The sequence below is a fragment of the Neoarius graeffei genome, chromosome 3, assembly GCF_027579695.1.
Source record: "Neoarius graeffei isolate fNeoGra1 chromosome 3, fNeoGra1.pri, whole genome shotgun sequence".
Classification (NCBI taxonomy): Eukaryota; Metazoa; Chordata; class Actinopteri; order Siluriformes; family Ariidae; genus Neoarius; species Neoarius graeffei.
The window spans coordinates 97770652-97783443 of NC_083571.1; the positions used below are offsets into that span (position 1 = coordinate 97770652).

The 12792-nt window shown below is 39.9% G+C and overlaps 1 protein-coding gene across 1 annotated transcript in view; it reads right to left on the minus strand.

Annotated features, from left to right (window-relative positions):
* The window catches only part of runx2b (RUNX family transcription factor 2b), a 62041-nt gene extending 52792 nt beyond the window's left edge, over positions 1-9249 (minus strand). Inside the window, exons 1-2 of the mRNA XM_060917740.1 lie at positions 9078-9249; positions 8759-8890 (exon numbers count right to left, since the gene is read on the minus strand). Coding sequence (XP_060773723.1) covers positions 8759-8890; positions 9078-9126 — 181 coding nt within the window. The 5' untranslated portion in view covers positions 9127-9249. The remainder of the gene's footprint in view (positions 1-8758; positions 8891-9077) is intronic.
* Between the last annotated feature and the right edge of the window lie 3543 nt (positions 9250-12792).

Consider the following 12792-nt stretch of genomic DNA (forward strand, 5'->3'; position numbering starts at 1 on the left):
CGACGTATAATCGCAGGATCAGTATGAACAGCAAACACTCCTGGATGAGGATAGAGTGTCATTTTTCCATAAGGGTGTGTTTATTTTGGACGAGAAATAAGACCAGAATTCCACCTCACACATTTCTCTTCCACTGTGAATTGCACTGGTCTGCTTCCTCTCCGAAATGGTCTGGTTGGTTGAAAAATATTTATAGCATATCTGCAAGACACTGTTGTAATGCATCCGCTTGCCATTTAGTGCTAATCTGTGCAAACGATAAAACTAGTAGTAGATTTATTGGGAGCAGATTTCACCTTGTCTCACAGTAGATTAAAGATGTTTGATGGTGCAATGATGGATGGATGGATGGATGGACGAGGGATTGAACACCCGATGGACAACGCGAACAGGCAGATATCCAAAATATGCGTGTCAGGGGGCTATCGCCTATCACGGATGATTTTCCTCAGCTTCTGTTAACGCCACTTTATTCTCAAGTGTTTGGACTAAGGACAGATCATGCAAAGGTACTCAAATGAAACCAAGAATGAAGGGAAGAATATTAGAGCAGGCCAGAATGTGAGCAAGACACAAAGAGCATTGGTCTTCGAGCGCATAAACCTCAGGCTGGGGTAAAGTATACTATAGCCATATGTGCACAGCAGTAGATTAAATGAATTATTCCAGGATGTCAAAAGTCTGTGGAACCAGGTGATTTGCTTGGCCACCGCTCTGATATTTCTTTGTGAAAAAAATAAGGCTGCCATTGTTTGCTAGAAACTCAATCATTCTCACAGGGAGGAGGTTTGCCCAGTCTTCTATTCTTTTCAGTCTATGAGCTAAATTTAGTCATTAGCAAAGCTTAGGGGGGAATAGTAATACAAAACTAAAACTGTGGAATGTTTGATGAATTGGTTTGTGGGGAGAAAATGATGGAGAGCAAATGCTTCTGGAAGTACAAGGCACTGAGGTCAATATGGCAACAGATCATTTCTGGAGTTTGGGAGTATATCCTTTATATCCTTGTTAATTGGACTCCAGCCTTCTGTAAGTTATTAGGGACGATATCCATCCTCTTTAAATGTGCTCTTTTCTGCACGCATAATCACTCTTAAAGCTAGACGGCCTTTCGATTTCATAAAATCGGTGAAATTTAGTTCCCTCTGAAATTTGGTCATTGTGATATATGCTTATTTCTGTAATCTCATCTCATCTCATCTCATTATCTCTAGCCGCTTTATCCTTCTACAGGGTCGCAGGCAAGCTGGAGCCTATCCCAGCTGACTACAGGCGAAAGGCGGGGTACACCCTGGACAAGTCGCCAGGTCACTTATTTCTGTAATATCTCACAAAAATATCAGGCCATTCTGTGGCTGGGAAGTTATTTCATTTGAAGGGATTCCCGAGCAAATAATGGGCATGAAATCGCTCGCTTCATGCAGTCAAGCAGACAGAGGAAGTCCAGATGTGCATGCACAGGTTTACCTTCTTTGTCTTCTTCTTCTTTTGGGTTTTACGGCAGCCGGCATCCACAGTGTTGCATTACTGCCATCTACAGGTTTACCTTGACCGTGCACTGACAGTTCCATCATTCTGTCGCTAAACGAACAGCTGATCACACCAGGTGCTCGCTGACCGCTGATATTTATTAGTTTGGTCCTGCGTTTCCTTTCCTTCACAACATAACGTCTTTTCTTCTCGCTTTCCGTTACTGTAGTCGGTCTTTGTGCGAATGAAACGTGACTCACGTCCTCCATTTTTCTCTCCTGTTTCAAATTTGTATCCCACAATGCCTTGCGCAAACGAGGAAAGCCCACCACGTGATGCATGATGTAGTATCTTGAATTGGGTCATGGTGAAGCAGGAATAAATAGCAGAGAATTTAGGGCCACATGGCCTTAAATTCATTAATTGTTCTATTTAAAAAAAACCTAATAAAATTGGACGTCTGCGATTCAAATTCAGTAGCTTTCAGTCCACTAAACAAAAATAATTGGGTGTCAGGGAAAATTCTTTTTATGACCTACACTTGAAAAATCTGAAAGGCAGTCGAGCTTTAAATATAAGCCCATACTGAAATGTTATCTTGTTCAGGTAATTAACAATCAAGATACGACATGCCAGCATTCTCTTACAGAAATCATAGACCGAACAGGTCTCCTAGATTTTTGCAGATACATTAATAAGAATATAAAGAACACTAAATTGGTTATTTGGTGTACTGAGGATTGAAGAATATGAACGCATTGTTTTTTAGGCATTGTATAGTTATTATTCCTTCATTTCATGCACATTTTAGTTTCACTATGGAAGAAAACTCTGGAGGAAAGCAGTAATTCACAGGAGTCCAGTGTTATCAGGAAAGGTCTGGCGTGGCTGCAGGTTTTCATTCCAACCACATAGGAGCAGCACCTGATTCCACCTGTTTAATCTGATAGATCTTGATCTTGATCATTTGACAATCAGATGCATCTCCTGCTTGGTTGGAATACAAAATCTGCAATCACACCTACCCTTTGCAGATAAGTCTTAGACACCCCATGCTAATTGTTGCCACCTTTTCAAATCCCATAAGTTGTCATCAGGTTCAGACTTCCATTCCTTAACCTCTAATTCGGTACTTTTTCCCTTCATTTCTGTTATGAAATAATTTATAGTGGTTACTGAATATAAACTTTATGATAAATGACAGAACAATAAATTGGGACCATTTCTATGGGCTGCACACGGCACAGCATCAAACCCATCAAGCTGCCATCACTGAGTATATTTAGTTTGCCGTGAGCTAAACGTTTTATCAATTTTCTCTTTCATTAACAGATCACACACCTTAAGTTCTCTTCTGTCGCAGAATTTTCCCATAATATATTTATGATGCCCTGTAAAATTAAAATGATGTCTAATTTAGATTGTTGAACTGAACTCAAAAGAATTTCAATTTGCGAACCCGATCTTGACCAAGTTCCTAAATCCCAGAGGGCGAATTTATTTTATTGGTAATCGCTGCAATTTGGGTCAGAACAAAATGAAATACCATTTTTTTGGCATCCGAAGAATAAAAATCTCAAATGTCTGGAGTTAACTGACTTACTCCACTTTAATGCTTCTGTGAAAGGCTAATCAGTGACGACATTACAAGCATCTGTAAATACTTAGACTGATCATGCTAAAGTTTCATTCATTTAAACAAAAAAGTGCAATATAATGCAACTTTGCGAATACTGTAAACTGAATCCACCATCGTGGATTAACAGACTGAAAATAAATGACGTTATAATTACTTTGGATGAGTCTAGAAACAAGCTTAAAGAATCTTTAAAGCTAATTACATCACATCACTGAAGCAGTAGTGCCAATATCAGTGATGCGTTTATACCCCAGGGACATTTAATGTTTAACTTATGATTGAATTATTCATTTTAAAACATATTATTCAGTAGCAACAATAAATCTGAAAGTACTGTAAGGGTATGTAGTTACAAGAGGGGAATTTAATTCAGGAGGTTTGGGGTTAAAATAGCTACCATAATTACACATGTGATGGACACAATCGTAACCTTTTTACATGCTAATAACCTAGTCTGATTGTGCAAAAGATATGACGAGAAAAGCGTCTGTTTGCCTTACCGTAGGTCTGATTCACTGATCTAATGCAAGAAATTGCGCACACAGTAATTCTTTTAAGGATAATTCAGAGCTCCTGTGGAGTGGGTATCAGGAGACTGAATTCCACTTTTCCTGAAGAGGAGACAAGAAAGAGAGAGTGCGTAAAAGGTTGCAGTCGTGGTGTAAGGCTGCGGCTTTGGAAATGCTGGTATGCTTTTAGAAAAATGACTCCATCCAGCCACCTAAAGCATTCTTTGGTTTGTCCCTCTGAGGGAACGCTGAAAGATTCACTGCGGAACCCTACAAAGTGTTTCCCATCAGAGAGGTTTCCAAGTAAGGAAGCTTTTAATTCTCAGCTGATTAAGCGTTGCATTATCCAGTGCTGTTTCTTTTCAAAACATTGTATTGTTAAGACATGCCATAGTTTTATTTATTTTATTTTTATTTTTTTTTACTGAATCATTAAACACAGAGCATTTTATTATGCACTAACGAGAGCTTGGTATCTGGAAATAATAATAATAATAATAATAATAATAATAATAATAATACACATCTTGGCAGTTATACTGTAAATGTCTCGAGTTACTTTTCAGCGTTTCCACAAAGCCACAAAATGGAGCAACGAAATTTTCTTTTCAGTTTTGAAATTCTATTCCGTTTACATTTTATTGTGAATTCAACACCACGTCCAAGCTGTTCGGTGAAGAACTGTGTTAAATATGCAGCTGTTTGTGAAGACTCAATAAACACTCCGAAATGAATTCAGAGAAAAGACACATTGCCTGAGAATGTTGTTGTGTTTCATATTCACAATTCATGCTCCGAAGTGAATTTTCTCATGTAGGATGCCTGTGGTTGTTAAAAACGACAACTCTGGAAAAAATACATATATTTCATGTAACTTTCAGGTCCTCGGAGACTTTTGTTGTTATGTCTGTTTCTGTTTTTAACAGCGTGATCTCGAAAAGCAGGCGTCTTATTTCACCGACGCATGCCAGAACAACAAGTGGGGCCTGGATGCCGCCAAAGAAACGCCAAACCATCGTGCTTACACGTCAAAATGCAATCGTATATCCTTTCTTGCCCTTTGCCTGACGACACCATTTTGTGGAACTGGAAGGAGTCACAGTGTGAAAAGTCTGTACCGCATTGTCATTCTGACAGAGATTTTGATTGGAAATGATGCATTGGTGCAACAGTTTGAAGCGGTAGACAGGACTACTGTTAGGAGTTTATACATCAAATGATCTTAGGGGAACACAAGGTTGACTGTCAAGTGTTGCCAGATGTGATTTTGCTTTGATACATACAAAGATCCCTATAGTATCCCACAAAAAAAAAAAATCCTTCAGACAGATATTAAAATGCATTGGTCAAAGATGTGGTTTAGCAGGTCCTATTAGATAACACGAGTTGCATTCTCTTTATTTCCCCTTGGACATGGTGATACTTAAACCCAAGCTGCAAATGAAATGATTCTCCCTGATCACCTTCCTCCAGTTTCGAGCTGGCTCAGAGGGTAACTGTGTTCAAAAATACCAGGCTGCTGCTGCTACTATTTCAAAGCCAATTACTGAACATGGTATCAGTGTGCACGCCCACTCACCCCTTTGTGCCCAAAGCATATATGATTTCATCCTTTGTTAAAAAAAAAAAAAGTGCGTAGGTGAGTATGCATTGTACACAAGAGTACCACAGAACCTAATGTAACCCAGACATCCAAGACGATGTGCTTGCATCACAGGTGCTGAGACAGCGATGAAGTGATTCAGCTGCATTTCCAGCATAGTCAGTCGAGCTGTTTGATATAAGTGTGTGGGGAGAAGGAGGAGGAAAAGAGAAACAAATGAGCCAGCACTAAAGGCCCTTGCCACCTCCATTACAGCAGATGGGTGCTGTTTGATCCACCTGTGGGTTTCTAGTGATCCAGCAGTTCTGCAACTCTGAGGCGCAAACCGATCCTGATTTTTTCCCTCAAGTTCTTACTCCAGTTACAGCAGCAGGCACACACGGGTGGCTGCAGTCGCTCCAGCATCCCTGAGCCAGCGGGCTGACGTTCAGGTGTGCAACTGATCCCTCACTTTTAACACTTTTACCCTCCTGGGAGTGTCCGAGAAGCTAATTGGAATGAATTAGGAGATGGTCCTTGTTGTGATATGAAACTAAAGCTGTCCTCTTGTCATTTCCGTCTCTCTCCATTTCTCTGAGCTATTGACTGCACATTTGCTCTAACACTAGAAAAGGGATTCGGTTTCCTGTACAGTTTGACTAAGTGCTTTGATTAAATTGTCACTTCCCTTTGCCTTGTTCCAATTATCAGTAGGTTTTTCTCATGGGCCATTTGTAATACCAAATATCTTTGTACATGCTGTATGGACTTAAGAAGTGTTCTCAAGACTGAATGCAAAAAAAAAAAAAGACAAGGATTTAAAATGTAATATTCCTTTACAAGAGGAATTTGCAAAAACAGTGAACATATTTGTTACAGCTTTGCATTATGGTTGCTTTAGAAACTTTTCGGAAACTTTTGTCCCCCCCAAAAAAAGAGGACAGTTAAAGTCAAAATCAAGGCATGTAGCATACCAAAATAAAATGAAAGCATCTGAAATTGCACATTAGCTCCATTAATTTTGCTATATTAATAGTAAACTGACACATTCCAGACAACTTTATAGTTATCATTATCTATAAATTCCTATTATAATTACATGCTTGCTTGCTGACTGTAATTAAATTGCACTAAATTTGTGTTCCTTTGAGAATTTTTTTTTTTTTTAAACATGACTCTCTTCTCTTACAAGCTACCGTTGAGGACCTAGTGATTTTCCCCTTGTTTCAATTATCTATTGATGAGAGGGCTTCCCTCCACTGGCCCTGCTGTGGAAAAGCGACGTCTGGTTTGCTTTTAGCATGTCTCAAAAATGAAATGTCTGTGGTAGGATCTGCGGAGCCCATGCATGCAACAGAAGCTGCCTTTTCATTTCTCAGCTTAGGTCGCCTCAATTACTGTATATGGATATTTTGAACCGAGTCTGGATCTTGAGTCATCAACTTCATTAAATCGTTCTCTCTGCTTTCATCAGACTGGAGTTTAGGTGGATTTTCTCTCTCTCTCTCTCTCTCTGTCTCTCTCTGTCTCTCCTCTCTCAGCTTCAGTTTTTCTAAATGATAATTGCTGCTATGGGATCATTGTCAATGCTTGGTTTTGATTTTGATAGAAAGCGGGCAAATAAGCAACTAAATATGCAAAGCAGAGACGTTGCGAGTTTAAATCTCGCCACACATGTTGACAATTATTCCATACCACAAAAGAATGTTTTCAAGCTGATTAAATAAATGTCATATGTCATGTTGTGCATTTGTGTTGTATAATATCGTAATATATTTTTTATTATTTTTTATTGTGCAAAGTCTTAACCACCCTTTTTTTTTCGTACAAACTTTGTTACAGACTTTTATTTTATAACTTCTACATTATGGAACCAGTACAATAACACATTAGCTTTCCAATCATTAGTTTTCCAGCACAAAATGAAATGTTACAGAAAAAATGTTTATATGTCAGTAAAGAAAGCAGCATGTTACCGTACATAACAGACAAAAACATAATGAAGGCTGCTGGGTTTTGCTGCAAAATTAAGAAGCGAGTGTGACAAAGTGTCCAGAAGAACTGTAACTGGTTCTGCAAGATGCTCAGTAAAACCTATAGCTCATTTCCTTATAAAACTGCACTCATTGTACCTAAGATGGCTATTTTTTTTTAAAGCGAAAGGTTGTCTCGCACCAAACATTGACTTTTTTCATGCATTACTGCTTACTGGTCTTTACTGTATTTTTTTTTAAAATGTAGAAACATTTAATTTCATTATTTTTGAAGGCATCTTTGCTCTACAGCATTTCGTTGCATGTGCCTAAGGCTTTTGCACAGTACTAGATAGATAGATAGATAGATATCTCTAAGTTTTATACTTGTAGTACAATATTGTAGACATTTTTTTTAATGGCCCTTAGAAATTAAAACAAGGTTGGTTTTGATTAACAGTGGTCATTTTTGGCTCACACCTGCAGCAGCCCAAATCAAACCGTGTTATTGTTCTGCAGGCACTAAACTTCCTGCCATGGTGCTCTCATCCTTCTGTTCTTTCACCCCAGAGATGTTGGAGAGGGCCAGAGGTTAACATGCTAATAGAGGGTGCTGATTGCTATAAGTGCCTCTCTGGCTCCGGCATCACAAAGCAAGCGTGCAGCTCGTGTGGCTCAGGATGCACGCTCCGCACAGCTGTGTTTGGAAACAAGACATTTGGACTTATTCAAAACTGCTCTGGAGGGATATGTTCACCCGTAGATGAAGCAAAATAGAAGAGCCTGAGTTTGACATTAGGAAGTCATGCACAAAAAAGCTTTGTTTCATTGATCTCGTTTCAATTGCAAAACTGAATTCAATTTTAATAGACGAGTATGGAGTTGTTTTCTTTCTTGATTAATTCTTAATGATATAATTTCAACACATCATGAGTTTAATGATACAGTTTAACAATAATTGAAACAGGACTGATTGTGTTTTCTTAACATGTTACAAAACGAACATGAGTGAGCAGACATGAATCAATTCGACGTTTCTTTCGCCGGAGAAGTCTGCAACATTTCCTGCACATTCTTGTGTTTCTGGCTCATTTTTCACCAGAGTTGTTGCTGTGATGGACATTGACGCTGCCGTGTTGCTGCTCAGGCCACTCAGCTGCAGAGATGCTGATGCACACCCACTAATCCAACAGGCCGTGTCAAACATTCAAGTATTTGCTTTCATATTCCGTTCTATTTTCATGCCTTGTTTCACTGCTTGTCTGTAAATGTGCACAGCATGCTGAGTGAATGTTTATGCTTGATGGAAATATCTTTCAAGAAGTGTTCTTTTTTTTTTTTTCCTTCTCGACATCCTTCCACACATGTAACCTTAAGCTGTACAAACATGTTGGCTGCTTGCAAATGTTTGCAAATGTATATTCGTAAAGTAAATGTTTTCTTGACATGGCAGCGGATTTTCTTTGCACAATATTGCTTATTTCAGATAGGTTCAGATATGTGGACCTCTAACTGGCTTGGATTGTACCCCCTGAGCACTGATATCCCACTGACACCACACGAATGTGAAAACGTTTCAACTTACCCCAAAAGAAGTTTTGCTGGCAAGGTGTCACAGAGCTGAAGAGGCTATTTGATGCCATTGCCGCCACCGTCAGCTGCTCCACAGATAAATTTTGTTTCTCTATGGTTTTGATGACCTTTGAGGCGTCCTCAACTAGGCACACGCATCATGCCAGGAGAAAAAGCGCAAGGGTAAAAACATCCACAAGAATTGTGTTTTCGCATCAACTATTTTCATGACCACAAGTAATGACCAGGTCTGGCTAAAAAAAAATGTCCCCTAACTGGAGAGGATGGAGCCAAACTTTCTGCACTGAAAAGTGCGGTTGAAGCGTACTTACTGAATGGTGCGCTCCGTAAGCCCGAGGCTGACCTGCGACAATTAACCATTTACGTACTGCCCGGTGCAAAAATTCTGATCTGAACTCCTGTGGTTCTGTGGTTGCTCAGGAGGTGAGCAAAGCCTTCACAAAAACCCAAAACGGCAGAAGCTTTAAAATCTCTCTTTTTTTTTTTCCCTCCCTTCAAAAAGCTGTCACTGGAGAGGCAGGGTCACATGTTCGTGACATCACCAGAGCAACAGAAATGAGTGGGCCAGCTTCTTACTGCTGCGGCTTTCTGCTCTCTTTCTCCCTCTCTCTCTCTTTTTTCTCCCCCTCTTTCCTGCTCTTGCTCTGTTTTTCTTCTTGCGGAGACGCGTGGTTCGGCAGCTTTTCCTGGCACTCGGGGGGGTGTAGGGTGGAGTGGGGTGTGTGTGTGTGTGTGTGTGTGTGTGTGTGTGTGTGTGGAGGGGGGGTGATGGAGCTCTTCAGCTCCCCTGAGTCATAAAGCTTCAGAGGGGGGCGCGAACAATTACCAACCTCAACGTCCCACGGCATATGGAGCGCAGAAGTGACTGCTTGGTGCTCTCTTTGCTTCTCCTGCCTAGGGCTTTCTTCCATCTACTCCCAGTTTCTGACTCAAGTACAACAAGGTAGCATGCCATAGCCTGTAACGGCTGTCATGTCAAAGGTGGGATAAGGACAGCAGTTAGATGTGTCTGTTTACTTAGTGCAATGTTTGTTTAACCATTAGAACTTTCCTTCATTCTATTATTGTCACTTTTTTTTGAGTTATTCACACAGAATTGCACAAAAAACAGTCTGTGACAGTCTATGACTGTGTGTGAGTGTGCATGTGAGTCTTTGGAAATGTAGGTGATTCCTGTAAGAGGCAGTAAATCATGCCTGAGCTGTGTGTGTGTGTGTGTGTGTGTGGGGAAACCTGCCATACGTCTGAAGAACCACTATCAGCTCAGGTGACTCATCACATTCACACGCCACATAAAAATGCAGGCTGGGTTGAGGCTCAGATCTGCTCTGTGATCACAGGTTACAGGTGTTTGTTTAAAGCATCCAGGCTTAGAGGCAGCATCTCACCAGTGGAATGTATGGAATGCGTCTCAATATATTTTTTCATCCAGTTTAATTCAGCGAATTAGTGTGAGATGGTGTAAACAACTTTTAAAGCATTCTTGGTGGGCTGCGCTTCACTGCGCTTTGCTTTGGTATGGTATTTTGCTGAAATTACAGTGAAACAAACTACTGTACACTCTAAAAAATAAAGGTGCTTCAGTGGTTCTTCAAATCTCTGGATGGTTCCATGGAGAGTCAAAACTCTGTGATGAACCATTACATTATGCGAAAGGTTCTTCACATTGGAAATGGTTCTTCAGAGCCTGGCATTCTCTTACCATTTGCTGGTCAATGCACATAGGCTATGTTTACACAAATCTGTCTTCACTGCTCAAACAAATGGTTTAAATGGTTCTTTAAAGAACTGTTGCATGAACGGTTCTTTGAAGCCCTGAAAAAAGGTTCTTCTATGGCATCGCCCTGAAGAACCGGTACTGGCCCCATTATTTTTTAGTGTTTTTTGGGTTTTTTTTAATCCTTGAAAAATATTTTTAAATGCATCCTGAAATAAAAACTCATTGGACTGTTTTTCACATCACACTTTTACTATGACTAGGTTGAATCGACATGTTCCCCCCCCCCCCCCCCCCCCATCATTCATCACTGTCTGCTGTTAAGTACTAAAAATGATCAGTAGAATAAAAATCAGTAATTAGCATCAAGATGAGTCTTGCGAACCCTGGAGAAATGAAGTTATTCCAAACGCTTCGGTTTGTTTTTAATACCACACCCACGCTGCAAATGTTTCCCATCGATTTGAATATTAGGTTTGTCTCATGATCCGGGACTTTATAGACACTTTACAAGTGTGCGAGTTCTGGGTGGGACACTTTACTCCAGGGTTAAAAATAAGAGTGCAGTAACAGCCCTCTAGCCATTTTCCTTCTGCTGATGTCGATGTGAAGAGTATTCAGCCCATAGAGCAACTACCATGGAAAATAAACAGAAAAAGCGAGGGAATATAAATCATTTTTCAGTCAGGAACATGTTAAGCAAACACGATAGAAAATATACGATAATATAAAAGAGAGAAATAGAGCTTTTGTAAGGATTTATTCTTAATTGTAAGAATTTATTCTGTTCAGCTAGAACAGTTAAAAATGACCTTCTGGTCAGCTAGACATTGTTTAAAAATTCCATTTCTGTCGTAAGGCTGTGTTCTATCTTAAGAACAGGCTGTACATCAGAACAGTATTGATAAGAAATGGCCTTTGATATCTGTCTGAACATTGCTATCATATATCATAAGAACAGGCTGTACGTCTTATTATTGCATACCATCGCCAAGGTTTCATACATCTGAACATTCCATCAGAACAGTGATGTAATTAAGATGTGACCTGCTCAGACCAAGGTTTCACGACAGTCTCTGAAGCATGCAATGATGTCACCTTCACTCACACACACACATAGACAGATATCAAACAGTGATGTCACACTCACTCACCCCCCCCCCCCCCATATACACAGACATATAAAAGATCTCTGTAGCCTTTCGTCTTTGGGGACTTGTGAATAAAGATTGTGAACTCATGGGGTTCCTGTCTTTTTTCGCGACTCACCCCCAGAGCTCTGGGTGACGCGAGGGGACTGATCTCGAGATGGTAATCGCGCCGGCTGAGGCTGAGGGCAAGAGGTGAAAAAACCTAACAGCTTTATATGAAAATTTTTTTTTGGATGATGATGCTCAAAATCAAATCAAATCAAAATAAATCTTTATTCATTGGTCATGTGATGTTGATCAGGCTCACACCTTTAACTCAGATTCTGGTTATAAATTACACAATTTAAATATTAAATATGAAAGACTGCTTTTTCCCCTCTTTCTTTAATTGTTGTATGTCCTGGATAACACACAAATAAATATTATACTGTATTTTGGCAATACATTCTGCTCGGCACAGCTTACTAAAAATAGTAGAGATGAACAGACAGGTACAGTGATATATTGTAGCACGTTACATCTGTAAAACGCCAGGCAAGTTTTAGCCTCTGAAGTAACACGCTTTCATACCAGGAAAAAAAAAAAAAAAAAACGCGGCTTGTAACAGGATTCTGTTCACTGGCAGCTCACTGACTGCGACTACAAATAGGCATCCGAGCTTAAGGTAGGAATTGACTGTATTCAAGAGTCAAGAACTTTCGCAGCCTTGTATAGTTTACCTCAGCGGAGTCCAAGGCACCTCTGTGGCGAGAGAAACTCAAGATGTGAGGTAATATTTCCGCAAGGATGTTTATATTCGACGTGAATTGTTCGGTATGGTCTGTAAGGTATAATTTGAACGAAAGTAGATATTTTTCTTTAGCTGTCCAACATGAGTCTACATCTTCCAATGACCTCGAGGGCCTTTCTTGTGGTGTCTCGTCGACTGTTTTTGGAGTTGCAGCTTGGAAGGAAAATAAAATCACCCTCGGAATAGGCAGAGGGGGGAAATGTTTAATATCAAATGGCACACTTACAAGCAAAACACCCATTAAAAATAACTCTCGAGTAGGAGATTAAATCAAATTTCTAAAACACAAAATGAAAGCAGCCAAGACACAGTGCAATGACATTATTTTGTTAAAGGATATATTTTAGCTTGGTGGCTTAACCACTGCA